This window comes from Anastrepha ludens, chromosome 2 (assembly GCF_028408465.1).
Source record: "Anastrepha ludens isolate Willacy chromosome 2, idAnaLude1.1, whole genome shotgun sequence".
NCBI classification, from domain to species: Eukaryota; Metazoa; Arthropoda; class Insecta; order Diptera; family Tephritidae; genus Anastrepha; species Anastrepha ludens.
In genome coordinates, this window is record NC_071498.1 from 65,675,457 (window position 1) to 65,691,332 (window position 15,876).

General features: G+C 38.0%; 1 protein-coding gene across 1 annotated transcript; it reads right to left on the bottom strand.

Annotated features, from left to right (window-relative positions):
* Nucleotides 1–4,323: 4,323 nt before the first annotated feature.
* Nucleotides 4,324–15,238, bottom strand: LOC128871661 (transcription factor castor). Its single transcript, XM_054113600.1, has 4 exons — nucleotides 13,836–15,238; nucleotides 6,586–7,426; nucleotides 6,126–6,514; nucleotides 4,324–6,054 (listed from the first exon to the last, which is right to left on the bottom strand). The coding sequence occupies exons 1-4, from the start codon at nucleotides 14,940–14,942 to the stop codon at nucleotides 5,566–5,568; spliced, it is 2,826 nt and encodes a 941-aa protein (XP_053969575.1). The 5' UTR covers nucleotides 14,943–15,238; the 3' UTR covers nucleotides 4,324–5,565.
* Nucleotides 15,239–15,876: the final 638 nt, after the last annotated feature.

Consider the following 15,876-nt stretch of genomic DNA (forward strand, 5'->3'; position numbering starts at 1 on the left):
TATTGTCCTTAAAAGGGAAATGCGTGATTAGTAGCGTACAAGCTTCCCCAATTGCCAGTACTTCCGCCTGCAAGACACTGCTGGTATTAGGGAGACGCACAGATTTTTCAATTCCAAGTCTACCAGAATATATACCAGCTCCAACACCACAATCCATTTTACTGCCATCTGTATAGACTGTAGTGTCGAAGTTGTTTAGAGAGAATCCCTTATTCCATTCTTCTTTAAATGGAAAGAGAGTGGCAAAATTTCTATTGAAAGTTACCATCGGGACGATGTAGTCAGTCCTCACCGAGATTAACTGAGTTTGTCGCAATAATAGACTAGCGTGACCATACGTTTTTTTCTTTCCAGCGACCCGCTTCATTTAACCTAAATGCACTCATGGTTGCCGTCTTCTTAATATGTAGATCTATTGGAATAACGTGTGTCAGTGCATTGAGAGCCTCTCTAGGACATGATCTGATTGCTCCGACCGTTATTGCACAGGCTGATATTTGTATTCTGCCGAGTAATTCGGTATTGTACATACAACCATACTGCATGCTTAGGTTGAAGACCCCATCTTCTTCCAAGCATACGTTTACAGGCATATAAAGCAATTTCTGCTTTCCTTACCCGTTCTTCGATGTTTAATTTCCACCTAAGTTTGGAGTCCAGAATTACCCGTAAGTACTTTGCACTGGTTGAAAGTGAAAGAAAGTAAAAGTTGGTACCTTGTATCTGGTGGTAAAAAGCATAAGTTCTGTTTTACGCGCGTTTAAACCTAGGCCACAGCCTGTATCCCACTGATCGTATTGGGACACAGTCCTGACACCATCATCAGCGTATGAGGTGTGCAACTAAGTTCCCAATAGATGCCGCCATCAATCGATTCTAACTTAACCTAAACGTCATAAACCAAGCTTAGGCATATGGTAAACAAACTGCTTCGACACATTTATTATTTTGTTTTGGTATCATATACTTTGGGTTTTGTGAAAATGATTGATTTTGTGCCGAATAATCGCCATTTGCGGGAAGTGTTGATTTTCCTCTTTCATTCGAAAAAAACGGCGGCTGAAGTGTATCGAGAGCTACAAAAAGTTTATGGAGATGCCGTCGCTTCAAAGACGGCGATTTCAATGTTGACGACCGTACGCGTGAGGAAAGGCCGAAAACCTTCGAAGTCACTGAATTGGAGGCATTGTTCCATGAGGATCCGTGTCAAACGTAAGAAAAGCTTGGAGTTACCCGCCAATCCATGCGTGCTTTGGAAATTATTCAGAAACAGGGGACTTCGGTTCCTTATGAGTTAATACCAAAGGATGTTGAACGTCGGTTTTTCGCCTGTGAACATTTGCTCCAGCGGCAAAAAAGGAAGGGTTTTCTTCATCGCATCGTGACGGGTGATGAGAGAAAAGAAAGTCATGGGGAGCCCGGTCATGCTTCTACGTCGTCGCCTCGTCCGAATACTCACGCTGCAAAGTCTATGCTATGTATTTGATGGGACCAAGTTGGTGTTATTTACTATGAACTGTTAAAATCAATTGATGCTATTGAGTCGAGCACTGCGCGAGAAGCGGCCACAATACACGGAGAGGAATGAAAAAGTAATTCTACAGCATGACAACGCTCGGCCTCACGTTGCCAAACCCGTTAAAACCTACTTGGAAACACTGAAATGGGAAATCTTACCTCACCCGCCATATTCTCCAGATATTGCACCGTCCAATTGTCACCTGTTCCGATCGATGGCAGATGGTCTAGCTGACCTGCAGTTCCATTCATATGAAGACATCAAAAAATGGCTTGATCCGTAGATAGCCTCAAAAGATGAACAGTTTTACCGCAACGGTATACGAGATCTACCAGAAAGATGTGAAAAAGTGGTAGCCAGCCTGGGCAATACTTTCAATGATTCACTTGTAACAATTTTTTCAGAATAAAGTTGTATTTTCATCAAAAAAACAGCGAGAACTTAGTTGCGCACCAAATACATTTAATAAATTTGCCTAGTTTTTCCTTTATTTGCATTCACTTCACAAGATCGTGAATTGAACATTTCTAAGAAGTTGTTCAGTTGTTAAAAAAATCGTCCAACATTTTTGATAAAAAACGGCACGCTACCAACCAAGTTTAATTTGCCACGTTGATTTATTTTATCATTAATTAGTAAATTAAATTTTTTCTATTTTTTACATCATTAAAATGGGAACTTAAGCCACAGGTCGTGCACTGGATGTACAGGGCAGTGATTTTGCCAATTTTAACGTATGAATGCCTGGTTTGGTGCGAAACTCTGCGGCAGGGCTATAATATCACTAAACAGGGAAAGGTGCAAAGAACTGCATGCATTGGCAGCACTGGGGCAAGTTTTACTGAATGTCCTTTCCCATCGACTTTTACGTTATTTCCATCGCAGCTCAAAGTGCAATCAGGTCAAAGGAGGTTGGCCTCTGGAGGCAGTCTCTCAAGGTACATAGTAGCATTTTCGGGCAGTTAACACCGTATTTCTCCAAATTTCAAACAGATTTCTTTATCGGCAAACTAGAGTTTGAGGGTCGTGCTAGGGCAATCTTTCTAAATAGGTAGCATTGGGTCGAGGGGAAAATCTGCACCGAAGCTTGCACCTCTGTCGTCAAGATGGAATCGGGAGTTGGAGCAGGGGTTTTCCCTAAATCAGCCAATTTATCTACATATCTCCTTTAAAACTGCCGAACACTGCTAGTGTTTTTCAAGCAGAAGTCTATGCGATCCTGCAGGCATGCAAAATGCTTAGGGAACGCGGGAACGAGGGCGATTTTGTCATTTTTTCCTATAGTCAAGCCGCGATTAAGGCTGTGACGACGCCATGGTGCAGAAGTCAATTAATAAACTCCTGTAAGGAGGAGATCAAATCTCTTGGGTGTGCAGGTAACATTTCTCTGATATAGTTTCCAGAACATAGGAACATAGAGGGAAATGAAATTGCTGATGAGCTTGCCAGGAAGGGGGCTGAATTGACCAAAATTGACTCAGAGACCTCCTACCCGGGCATCGGCATCCCCCGGACAGTTGTTAAAGGGGAACCCTACAAATTATTTCTCAAGAAAGTGCAGAAAAGATGCAGCTCCATTTCTTCATGTGCTATTTCAAAAACCCTTTCGCCTCAGTACAATGTACGAAGGACTCAGAAAGTCCTTTGGACTCCTCGCCATTCAATTTCCAAACTCGTAGCTGTATTTACCGGTCACTGGACGATCTGCACGCACGCGGAAAAGCTAGGGTTACCATTTAACCTCCATTGCAGAAGCTGTGGGGACCTTTCAGAGAAGGAGACTATTGACCTTATTCTCTGCAAATGCCCGAGTTTGGCAGCTAGACGATTAAGGTCGCTGGGTACTCCTTTATTCGACAGCCTGTGGCGGTGCGCCAACCTAAATCCCATCAATCTTCTCCTTTATATCAACAGCTCTGGCTGGCTGTAGATATCTGTCTGTTGGAGATCTCAAAATAACGGGTTTCCAATAACAGGTGTTACAGGTGAACGGATTGCGCTATCGAGAGATGATTAATGATTTTTTATGGCCGGAATTGGATAGAATTGATCTGGACAACGTTTATTTTTAACAAGACGGGTGTCAGTGCAAGCAACGAAACCATTGATCTTTTACGGGGAAAAGTTTCCGGACCGTGTTATCTCTCGAAGAGGTGATTACAATTGGCAACCGAGATCTTGTGATTTAACACCTTATGACTTTTTTATTTGGGGCAACGTGAAAGAGAAGGTCTACACCAACAGCCCAGGGTCGATTCAAGACCTCAAAGATGGAATTCGTGAGGCTATCGAGACATAGGACAGCCACTTTGCAATTCGGTTATGGAAAATTTCATGAAAAGGATATTGGCCTGTAAGCGTGGTCGTGTTGGTCATTTGCCGGATGTTATTTTCCACTATTAACGGCATACCTTCCTCTTTATAATGAAATAAAAAAAATAACATTTTTCTTTGAATATCAAAATAACACCTCTTAATAAATAACCCTATAGTATCAAAACGGCGCTTTAGTGTTACTTGAGGAGTGCCAGACTGGGACTTCAACCATTTCATCTACCAACCTACATTCATTAATTACTTACTTTTTGCTTCACCTCCATTCACATATTTCATTTTTAAACATTTATGTCTTTATTTTTCTCCGGTGGTCAAATAATTTTAGTGTAAAAATTTGGTATTTATATTTTTTTATTATTTTTATAGGTAATAAATAAAGTGCGAAACAGATTCATAGTCCATATGATTTACAATTCTAACAGATTTTATTTTGATTTTTTAACTAATATTTACAGTTAGACGTATTAATAATTTATCATTAAGAAAATCACAGTTATAATTGGCTTATTTCTTTTGGCTTCTTTAACACTGGAACGTCATCCCTTTTTTTGTTTTTTGTGTACTAACGAAAACCTTCAAATCCTGAATACAAATAATGTCCCCAATAGATTTTTATTTATATGTTTATTTAATTTATTTATTTAAACATGTAATTTCATCGCTTTTATAAATTAAAACTTAGAGCAAAGCAAAGGTTGAAAAAATAAGAGAGCTAGAAAATGGAACGCGCGTCATAATTTGAATCGATTCGAAAGGATGACAGTCCAGAGTTAGAGACATTTCCTATATTTCCTTTTGTAGATTCAACTAAAAAATTCCAACGTATGCACCTTTCAGAAACTATCAATTTTTATGAAAACTTATGTTTTAAAAGTTTTTCTGCCAGCTTTTCTAAGCACTGCGGTAACTTTCATGAACTGAGCTTACAGCTCTAAGCAACGAGCTTCCACAGTTTTCAAAAAGTTGACAAAGAAACTTTTATCAAAACTAAGCCATGAAATGCCATAAAACTCGCCTGAACTATATTTTAATTATTGAAATGATATTCTCCCTGTACTAGTCCTGAAATCTATGGTCTTCTATCATACAGACAAATATGCTCTCTGAAACTTTTCAAGTGCGTTAATAGGTATTTTCTAATCAGAAATTGAATTTGTTTAGAAAACGCGTTTAGGAATTTATTTAAAAAAAGAAAGAATACGAAATCATCAAAATTTTCTAATTTGCTTACTTTGTGCTTCTAAAAAGTTAAACTAAATTGCGCTAAAAATCCCCTATCTCAATATCTGGGCATACATCGAATTTTGCAGAACTTAATTATTCCTAAGTAGCATACGAGTAGTCTAACATTACATGAGTCCCACCAAAAATATGGAATTTGCACGCCCTAAAATTGGCTCAACACAAATGTGAAACTTACGGTCTCACACAAATCAAGAGTGTGAGCTTTAAGCTTTTGCAACCAATTGCACTCAAGCTTTGTAAGTCGGCGGGCACACTGTATCACACAGCTTATTTTACGCCCTCGGGTTTCTAGAACAATCAACAAGTACCCGTTTGAGGACGTGCGACACGCCGAACGCTTCGCATGTGAAATCTCGATTGCAATTTTGCAATGAGCAAAACCACACGCTTCCCAATGCAATATACCGTAGGCGACCCCTGTCGTCAAAACCTATTCAACAATTCAACATTGGGTGCCGCCACATTCAATCTTTGTACTGCTGCTGCTGCTGCTGCTTATCGCCAAATTCTGATTTTATGGTCGCACCCGTCGCGCCACCAAACGCTGACATATTTCCATAGGTCCCGCTGGCGGATGGCAAGGCACCAGCCAGCGCTGCGGCACCCAACATATTCGCCATATTCGCAGGCATGCCACCAGGATAGAGATTTTGATAGAAGAGTGGATTTTGCAGCTGGAAGAGTGCCATCAAATGCGTCAATTGCATATTGGGTGTGTTGGAGTCCTGCATTTGCATGCTTTGTGCAGCAGCTGCTGCGGCGGCGGCTGCGGTGGCGGCATTGTAGTTGGAAAGGTAAGGCGTTGGAAAGAGAGCACCTATGCTACCAGACAACACTGAATTATTAGCACCATTGTTGGTGGCGAGTTGCGCGCAAGCAGCAGCGGCTGCCAGCTGGTCGCTATTCGACTCTAATTTGATGCGCTTAGTTGGCTCTGTCTTGACGGGCAGCTCCTGAAAATAGATGAGAGTATTAAAAGAGTTCAGTCCAGATTGGGGCTTAAATTTCACTACAGTGAACTTACAATTTTCTTTGGTGGGCGCCCGCGTTTACGCGCCAGAAAACGATCTGCGCTCAGCGAAGACAATGGCGTTGTTGTGTGTGTGGCCATATTAGAAGGCGCCGCTGTTCTTGTGGCAATTGGCGCTGGTGAATCCTCACCGCTTGAGTCTTTCTGTTTTTTAAAGTTCTGATAGGCCTGCTCGCCATCGAGCCGATCGTGCTTGCGTTTATGGCTGATCATTTGGCTGCTTGAATGCAAAATATAATTGCAGCCCTCGCGTACACAATGGATGTGATTGCAGACAGTTGAGAATTTGCAACCTTCAAAGGGGCATGCCTCGGTTTTCAGTATCTTCTTGAAGCCATCCTGAGTGAGCTGATAGTCGCGCAGGTGATAGGACTTGTGTTTATCTAAATAAGAAAATATAAAAGGTTGTAAGCATGCAATACTCATACATACTTCTCGCTCACAGCCCACTTACCCATATCCGCCTTGTTCTTGAACGTGTGGTTGCAACCCTCGCGACAACAATGATAATGCGACGTCTTCTTGCCAAAAAAAGGACAATCTTCTATTTTGCAATTTTCGTGTGCGCGAAACCGTCGAAAGCCCTCCTGCACAATTTCCGAATTCTTGCGATGGAAATTCGCATGCATCTGCACATCGCTCGTGCTCACATACACCTTCGTGCAATCCTCATAGACACAATGATAATGCGTTTGCTTCCAACAGTACGCGCAACCCGTGCCATAAGTTGGCTCACAGTCGTCCGAGGCGGAGAAGCGGGCAAAGCCCAGCAGCAAACTCTCCTTACGTTTCTTGTGCCACTTCAGGTGACGTATGATGTCATCCTTTTTGCTGAGTATCTTACCCTGACAGGGCTCATCAAAGCAGTGGAAATGTTCACGAAGATTTTCCTGACGACAAAGCGCATTGTCGCACTCCAGATAAGAGGAGACTTTCCGCAAGTTCTTAAGATTCTCTTCATTTTGCAGAAAGGCATCCAAGCTGCTGACAGTGCTAAGACTCATGATGGCTGAAGAGTTGCTGAGAGCAGTCGTCTTGGAAATGGACTGATTGGACTCATGACTGAGGGACTGCTGGTTAGTGCTGAAGTTAAGTTTATTGTTATTCGCTGTGGGCAATTGGTCACTAGACGGTGGAGTAAGTAGAGTTTTGGCAAATGACATTGGAGTCATATTTGACTTCTCACTATCCACGAGTTGGGTAAACGAACTGGCAGTATCCTGAGAGATGGTAGGGTTCTGTTGTGGCATATAGTGGGTAGAATCGGCTGGATGTTTCGTGGGCGTTTGGTATGGCTGAAAAGAGAAATTACAAGGTACATGATTTTCAATATTTTTAATGAACTTTTTTCAAGGAAATAATATTTAAATGAAATCGTTATATACAATTTTACTCAGACAAAATTAGACGATGAAAAGATAAACACGCAATATAGCTATTTGTGAGGAGAAAGAGCTGTAGTGTATTCGACCACCTGCCATTTTGTTCCTAAACGTCACAATTTTGTTACAGTGTATTTAAGTTTTGCTTATTTGAACTCAAGTAGATATTTGAAAAAATATTTATAGGTTCCTTCAGCTCCTATCTGGAGCATAGGGCGTCAATTACTCCTCTATGCCAACGAACACGGTTATGTCGTAGCGATCTCAATTCGTTCCATGTTAAGCCGGGACATTTCATTTCTGCATCTTGGCATCTGCCAAGTGGTACGCGGTCTGCCAAGCCCTCGACCGGTTAGATGAAAGAGATTCCAGTGCAGGACCTATATAGCAACGTTTCGATGCTCTTTCTCAGTGTGACCTATTTCTTTGCCGTTGTTTCAGTTGCTATATTCATCTGTGAGGCTTTCCTCAACAAATTGGCTATTGTTCGCGGTCAGAAGATTCGCAAGATGCGCCAAAGACAGTGGCTGATAAATGTTAAGTGAAATGGAAATTTTGAAAAATTTGGGAAAATTAAATTTACTACCACTCTTGGCGGCCGCCGTAGCCGAATGGGTTGGTGCGTGATTACCATTCAGAATTCGCAGAGAGGTCGTTGGTTCGAATCTCGGTGAAAGCAAAATTAATAAAAACATTTTTTTAATAGCGGTCGCCCCTCGGCAGGCGATGGCAAACCTCCGAGTGTATTTCTGCCATGAAAAAGCTCCTCATGAAAATATCTGCCGTTCGGAGTCGGCTTGAAACTGTAGGTCCCTCCATTTGTGGAACAACATCAAGACGCACACCACAAATAGGAGGAGGAGCTCGGCCAAACACCTAACAGAAGTGTACGCGCCAATTATTTATTTATTTTTTTTTTATCACTCTTGAAATTGAATGTCCCATATTTTTGTGAAACATTTTAACCCAATACTTCTTAACGGTGAGGGTCATTTTGACACTTATTTTAAAAACTCTTGAAAATATTAAGGTCGCGGGGTCAATGAGGGCTAAAGTGTTCCACAAAAATATTCTTCGGAAAATTTCAGCAGAGGTTTTCTTAAACGAAAACAGTGTGCGATCGAAAACTGCTTCGTTTAACAGGTGAGAATGTCAGACTTGATTGGCATTTCTGTTCAGTAAGGTTTGGCAAATCATCATGAATCGTTTGACACCAGAACAACATTTTCGAATTCTGAAAATTTACTTTGAAAAAAATAAATCTGTTTGTGAAGTTCATAGAGCGAAGTGTTAAAGAAGACGCCGAAATGTCGTTTCGTCGTAGTTCTCAACTTGTTGGCCTTTGTCCTTCGGCTACGAGGAAAATTTTACGCAAAACTCTTGGCGTTCGCGCCTATAAATGCAACCGTGTAAGAATAGAAGTTAATGACCATCGTCTGCGTTAAATTTTTGCCGATTGGACTTATTAAGATTTATTATTCAGATTTATTAGAGAAAGTAGTAAAAATATGGATTGTTCGAATGGACCATGTAACCCGTAGCGGCGGCGGTCATGTACCGAATATCAAAAATAAATGCCATAAAACTATTTACCAACAAAAATAAATTCATATCAACAATATTTCTGTTTTGAATTATTATTTAAAGATCTCAAGCTCTTAAAAAAACACCCGAGATGTAAATGTCCTGTCCACTGTTGTTAAATCCACCTCGGAGTGAGCTGGATTATTTGAATATTGGGATATCTAAACTGTACTCTTTTTAGCGATAATCAAAAACCTTGTCACATACGAGTGGGGTTGTGCTTTATTACCATTTGGTTCATTTCGTGTTCGTTGCCCGCTGTGGACATAATTTTGTTTAATAGTAGTCGCCTCACCCCATTTAAAGGACAACTTCAAGCCCTACACCAAAAACTAGACCCAGCAACGAAAGCACTTTACTTGTTTGGACTATTTTTCCTCTGGGCTAATCTTGATTGGTTCGATTACCTCTTAAGCGATTTAGATTTCTTGGAGGTTTGCACATCGATCTTTTGTGCCCTCTACTCATCATAGTATATACTTCATCCAGACCTTATTAAACTTAAAATAGAGCTGGGTGGAATTGAGCGCATGTTCCTTTCTTCTGGCTTCAATTGGCCGAGATGTTTCAACGTTCTCCGCGCTAGAGCCCTGGATTCGAGGAGAAGGTGCATTGGAGTTTACGCGATTTATGCCGAATTTAAGAGCGCACTCTAGTTTTTTTTCTTCGTCCTCAGTGGCGTTAGTTGGATACACGAAATGAAGCTAAGCGCTTCTCTACCTAATATTTCCAACGCAAAGGAGGCATCCTACTTTCTCTACTCTCAGGTATGAAACGTTTCTATCCATTCGGACAACATAAACCAGGCAGCGAAGCCGCTGCATTATGTCTATGTTAAGCTCACACAGCTCATTGATCAATCATCTGCAAGATTAGCCGTCGTCGACGTGCAAGGTTACAAAAATTGTCCATATAATCTGCTCCTCGAATACTCCAAGGGACGCTTCAACGGAGGACGGGTGTGATGTGACACTTACAAAATATGATTTTTGTTCGTTAAAAGCCTAGGCCATAGAAATCAAACGGAGAATTTCTCTTGCCAACAAATTGTACAAGATTAGGCTCTGTCAATTGACTAGAAAAATATATCAACACCTATTTTCGAAGTCTGGCAGCAAGACCAAGTATCTGCATGATAGTCTCTGATCAATTTCTGAGGTAAAATTTGGAGCAGGAACTCATTTTTTACTAAGGTAAACGGCAGTATGTCAAGAAAAATAAAAGAGTAGAGCTTGAAACTAATATATACGACCAGGCGAAACAATACGAGCTCAGTTAGAAAGCTGGAAAGATTTAAAAGAAATTGCCAGAAATAGGACAAGATGGTAGTGAGTGTCCAATAAGCATAAGTACATATTTACATACACATACATGCACATAGATAAATCGCGCTTTAGAATTAGCGAAGTAGGCGAATTTGGCTTCACCAACAGTGGCTAATTTTTATTTTTGTATGTAGGTGCATACATAGATATTTAAATACATACATACATACACACATACACAGAGTACCATTCAATCACGTTCAATAAGCCCACGCGAATGTCCGCTTCTACTTAACTCTGCATATCATCACAATGTTTATTTACTTAAATCGCTCGTATTTTCATTAGAAATGAAGTTGTCGTTAAATTTGATTTCTTTTATTTTTTTAACAGCAACTGCAACATTGTTGCCGAATTTGTTGTTGACTTTGCACAGCTGTAAGGCGGCAGACTGGTAATGGATACTGTAAACATCTGCATGAAACACTTGTGTGTGTGTATGTCGTACTGTGTATGTATGCACGTACTATTATTTACACGTATGTACATGCTTGTACCAGTATGGAGACTTAAAGTAAGTGAAGTTTGAGTGCCTTAACTCCGACGGATCGATTTTTTAACATAAAACACAGCATGCAGCAATTTTTGAATTATCGCGAATTTAGAATTCATTCTCGAATCGAACATTTTGTGGAAGTCATTGTTTTATTCCTAAGGTGCAGCCAAACATCATTTTTAATATTTTGAATTTAAAATTTTTAACTTTCAAGTTATTAATGAGAAGTTTTTCGAATTTTTTTCTTTTCAAACTTGTGTGTTATTGTTAATTGAGGCGGATTAATAATAAATTTGTTGACTAAAATACCTATGGTATATAATAAACAAGTATAATAAATGTATTCAACTAAGCCTTAAATAGCTCATAAGCTGCGAAAGAAATGGGTAAATGATAGCACCTCATAACTTTGCAAAGTTTTGACTATTTTGCTCATTATTTTTTCATAAAATTAATGCTTATAGTTTAACAAAAACCATATCAATGTAATTTTTATACAAAAATTTAAAAAATTCCGTATACTTTCTTTGACAGTTTCACTGTTTTTAATTAGAATTTCTAGAAATATATTTAGTATGCAGTTTTAAATAAATTAGTACAATAAAGTGCAAGTTAAAAGTTGCTAAAAATCTCCTTGATTTTGGATAATTTTTCCCCCTGACAGAGTTCTGCATTTTCTCCATATAAATCAAAATGTAATTACATGGAGAAAACACGTGAAGGGGAAATATTAACAAAAATCATCGAGAATTTTGATCCACTTCGAACCCGCATTTAAATTCATGTTTCAATCGTTTTACTCTTAGACTAAGTTATGAAGTAATTTGTAATCTAGTCTTTAGGATTTCGGCTTGAATGCTTATTAAGTACTGCTGTAGTCTAATCTGTAAGATTTTTATATCATAGACAAAAATAAATTGATTTGAAAAAATATTTTTCGAAAGCATTACGTAATATAGACCCAAGCTCCAAAACGTTTGCCACCGAAACTGTAATGCATATGACAAAAAACGTGTCTTTTATTTTTCTATCAGTTTCTTTTTCAATAAAAAATTATGGTCATTCTTTAAAAATAGGGAATATCCAAGCATCCGACAATAACCTTCCAATTTCAAAAAAACCTAACCTAAAAAAATGTCAAGCGCGTTAAATTCCGCAAGCAACGAGCATCGAGATCAAAGCAAAAGAAACAACAGACGAACAGTGACAAAACGAAGTAGATCCTGTTATCAAACAAACAGATAGCGCACTCACCTGTTCTCAAAATTTACAGGGCGCTACTGTTGATAAATAAAGCTTTACAGTAGTGTAGAAATTCATTTGCTTGGGTACCCCTAATAATGTGAGCCTTGAAATTCAAGGCTGCATCGGCTTTGTCAGAAAGAGCTGTTTTAGAGAGAAAGGGTAATTGAGGCGAAATTCCCTCTAATGAATAAAATCCACAGTCCTTTAACATGTCTGCTCTACTGGGCACAGGCAGAATAACAGAGGGCTCCATATGTTTTAAGGAAAATATTTTTTTAAAATTGTAATTAATTAAATTAAAATTAAAATTAAAAAAAAGGTTTTTAGGAAAATATTTTAAGAAAAAAGTTTACTTATACCATTACTTTCGGTTAAGGAAAAAAAAATATTTTGGAAAGTTTAGCTTGAAAGATTTTTTAAGAAACATTTATATTATATAAATTAAAAAAATATGTTTGCCCTAAGAAAAACTTTTTGAAGGAAATATTTCTTTAGGCTTAGTTAAACAAAAAATTGCTTTGAAATTATTTCCAAATGAAAGTTTTACTTATGGAAAAATATATTTATGAAAGTTTAGCTAAAAAAAATTATTAGACTAAGTTATGAAGTAATTTGTAGGAAAAAATTATTACAATAAAATATGGAAAAAATTGTTTTTTTTTCAAAACAATAGCCTTAAATTAAAAACGTTATTGGAGGAATATTTTAAAACGAAAGTTTTATTTTTTTATTTTATAGAATTTAGCTTAAAGAATTTTTGAGGTAAAATATATAGAAAATAGTTGTAAAATAGAAATTATTTTCAACGAAATATTTTTTAAGGCTAAGGTAAAAAAAGTTTTTTTAAGAAAATATTTTTTCAGAAATATTTTTTTTATATCAAAGGTTTTAAAGGATTTTCTATCATTTTTTTTTTTCTTTTTTCTCTAGCCCAAATATTTATTATACTTTTTACTGAATAAAATTATTGAAATAAAAGTTTTCTCTTGCAAGGTACGGTTGACTAGACAGGGCTAGTTTACTGTGGCGGCAGCCCTTAGTCTGGAACCGACTGGCATTTATATCGCTTATTGAAAAATGATTTTCATAAAATTTTTCTCTAAAATATTATTTAAGAAACAATTATAAAAAAAATAAAAATATTTCGAAAGTCTCTCCTCCCATATTTTTAAGGAGTTTTTTTTTTTGTGAAAACAAGGAACTTTTTTGGGAAACTTTTTTTATTTAACATTATTTTTAAAGTGCTTTGTTTTTACTTTCCTTAAAAAATATTTCTGCTTATTTACTTTAATATTTATTTCACATCTATGAGTTTTTATATATTTTTATTAATTTAATGAATTTAAACAATGTATTTTTGCAGTTTATTTCGTTTATTGAAAAAATATTACTTATCAAATTTTGTCTTAAAAACTTTTTCAAGAAAAAAATTTGTTTAATGGAAATAATTTTTAGGTCCAAAGTTTTTAACGATATTTTTATATTGTATATGTAATTTTCTAAAGAAAAAAATTATTTTATATAATTCTTCCAAAATCTTTTAAGTTAAAAGTCCAATAGCTTTATTACTCGCGTAAATTTGAATTCTTTGAAGCAACTATAAATATTCATATGTATGTATACGTCATATCTACATATGGGCCAATACAAACTTGCATGTGAAGGTACTTACCACACTCGTTGAATCGTCCAGAGCGTTTGTTGAATTATTTCTCGCATTCAGATTTTCTGCACCAGAGGTGCTATGCAACAGGCTAGCCAAAGGCTTCTCGTCATCCTCCTCTTCATCCGCTACTTCGTTTCCAGCATCTTCAACTCCATCGTCGCTATCCCGCTGCTCCTCAACGTCACCTTCCTCCGCTTCTGCTTCTAGTTTCGCGCAAACACGCTGATCTTCCTGCCTTTCGGTCGGGTTCTGCGCTTGTGCACAATACTTCTCATCATCCACCAGAATGACACCACTGACATCTTCAACGCTGTTGGATGCGGTCGAGTCATTATCCATGAGAGTACACTCTTCCTCTTCCAGCTGCGTCGACGCTGCCACCTCCACCTCATTCTCCTCATCGTCCTCTTCGGTGGGCGTAGATGTCACTGTGGAAGATTGAAGAAAATTACCAGCTGTAATGGGTGTATTACAAGCCAATTGGGTTGTGGGGAATAATTGTGTTTGTAGGGGAAGTTGACTGCTCGCAGTGGCATTGTATGCAGCCGCGGCCAATGATAGCGCCGTCGTAGCGGACAATCCTGAATTTGGTGTTGTTGGTGTCAAAAACAAATTCGAGGGTGTGGTGAGCGCAGGTGGCGGCGTTGCTAGCATTGGCGGCGGTGGCGCCAATTGGCCGAGCAGCAACTGTTGTAGGGGGGAAAGATTGTGTTGTGTATTATGTAGTTGCTGTTGTTGTATGGCTATTGAGGAGTTGGAATTACTATTGGGACTACGGGTGATACAACTACTGCTACTACTACAGTTGGTGGTGATTGTGGTGGTGGTTTGCGAATTTTTGCGTAATTGCGTTCTTGGATTTTGTGGCTGCTGTGATTGCTGCTGCTGCTCCTGTTGTTGCTGATGTTGCTGAGGGATATTGGTGATTGCCGTTGCGGTCATTGTGCTGCTGCTGATGTCCATTTCCATCTCACGCTTGTTGGCTGAGGGAAGTATATGAATTTGTTGTTGCTGCTGCTGCAACTGTTGATATTGTTGCTGCTGTTGTTGTTGTTGCTGCTGCAACAAATTCATCATGTAGAGTTGCATGATAAACTCGAATTGGGTGGACATTTTGGCGGCAATTGTTTTTGTTAATCAAAGAGCGTTTCGAAATCAACAATCACACTCACGCACGGTCTAGCAATACACATTCGCACTCAAAAGTGACAACTCGCGTAGCAACGTTTTATAAAAATTAAAAAAAAAATATTTTCTTGCTTTAAAAAGTCTACTCTTGGCACATCAACTAAATTTCAAACAGCGCACAAATTTTATATTTGCAAGATTAGATTATTGCAAAATTGTATTTCAAATTTTTAATTTTTTTAGGTGATATTGCAAATTGTATTTCAAAATAATATTTTTTATCTGAGTACAATTTTCGGTAGTTTTTTACAAAAAATTGTAAGGCATTAACATTTATCTCTCACAAAATATTGTTTCAGAGAATTTAATTATTTTAACTTTTTATGTATAGCACGAAATTATTATTTTTAAAATTTAAATTATTTATTTAAATTGCAAAAGACACCCAGAGCAGCACTTTCTCTATTTATTAGGTCGCAGAAAATTCACAAAACCACACAATTTTTCGTCTTTTTTATTTTTCTTAATTTCTTATTTCAATATATTTTTCTTTGCAGCGAAGCATCTGTGTCTTCAACTGCAACTCTCTTCTTCTTCGAATGAAATCTTAAAGAAATAAAAGCGATTTATCCAACGAATCGTGTCGCAAGCTTGGCATCATAGCTCAAACTGAATCAACTCTTCCACAACAAGCATCTAATATACTTGGCTATCCTTAAAAATTAGTTCTAATATCATATAATAGTAAAAATTACAGCATCGCAACACTTTCAACCCTCTCCCTACACATAAAAAAGTGATCAGCCAGCAACTCCTGCATTAGAAGCAAACACGTGTCTCACCTAGTACTCTCTGCTAAAAATAGCATCTACATATATACAAAATACATAACACTACTCTCCGATCCACTGTTGAGCTA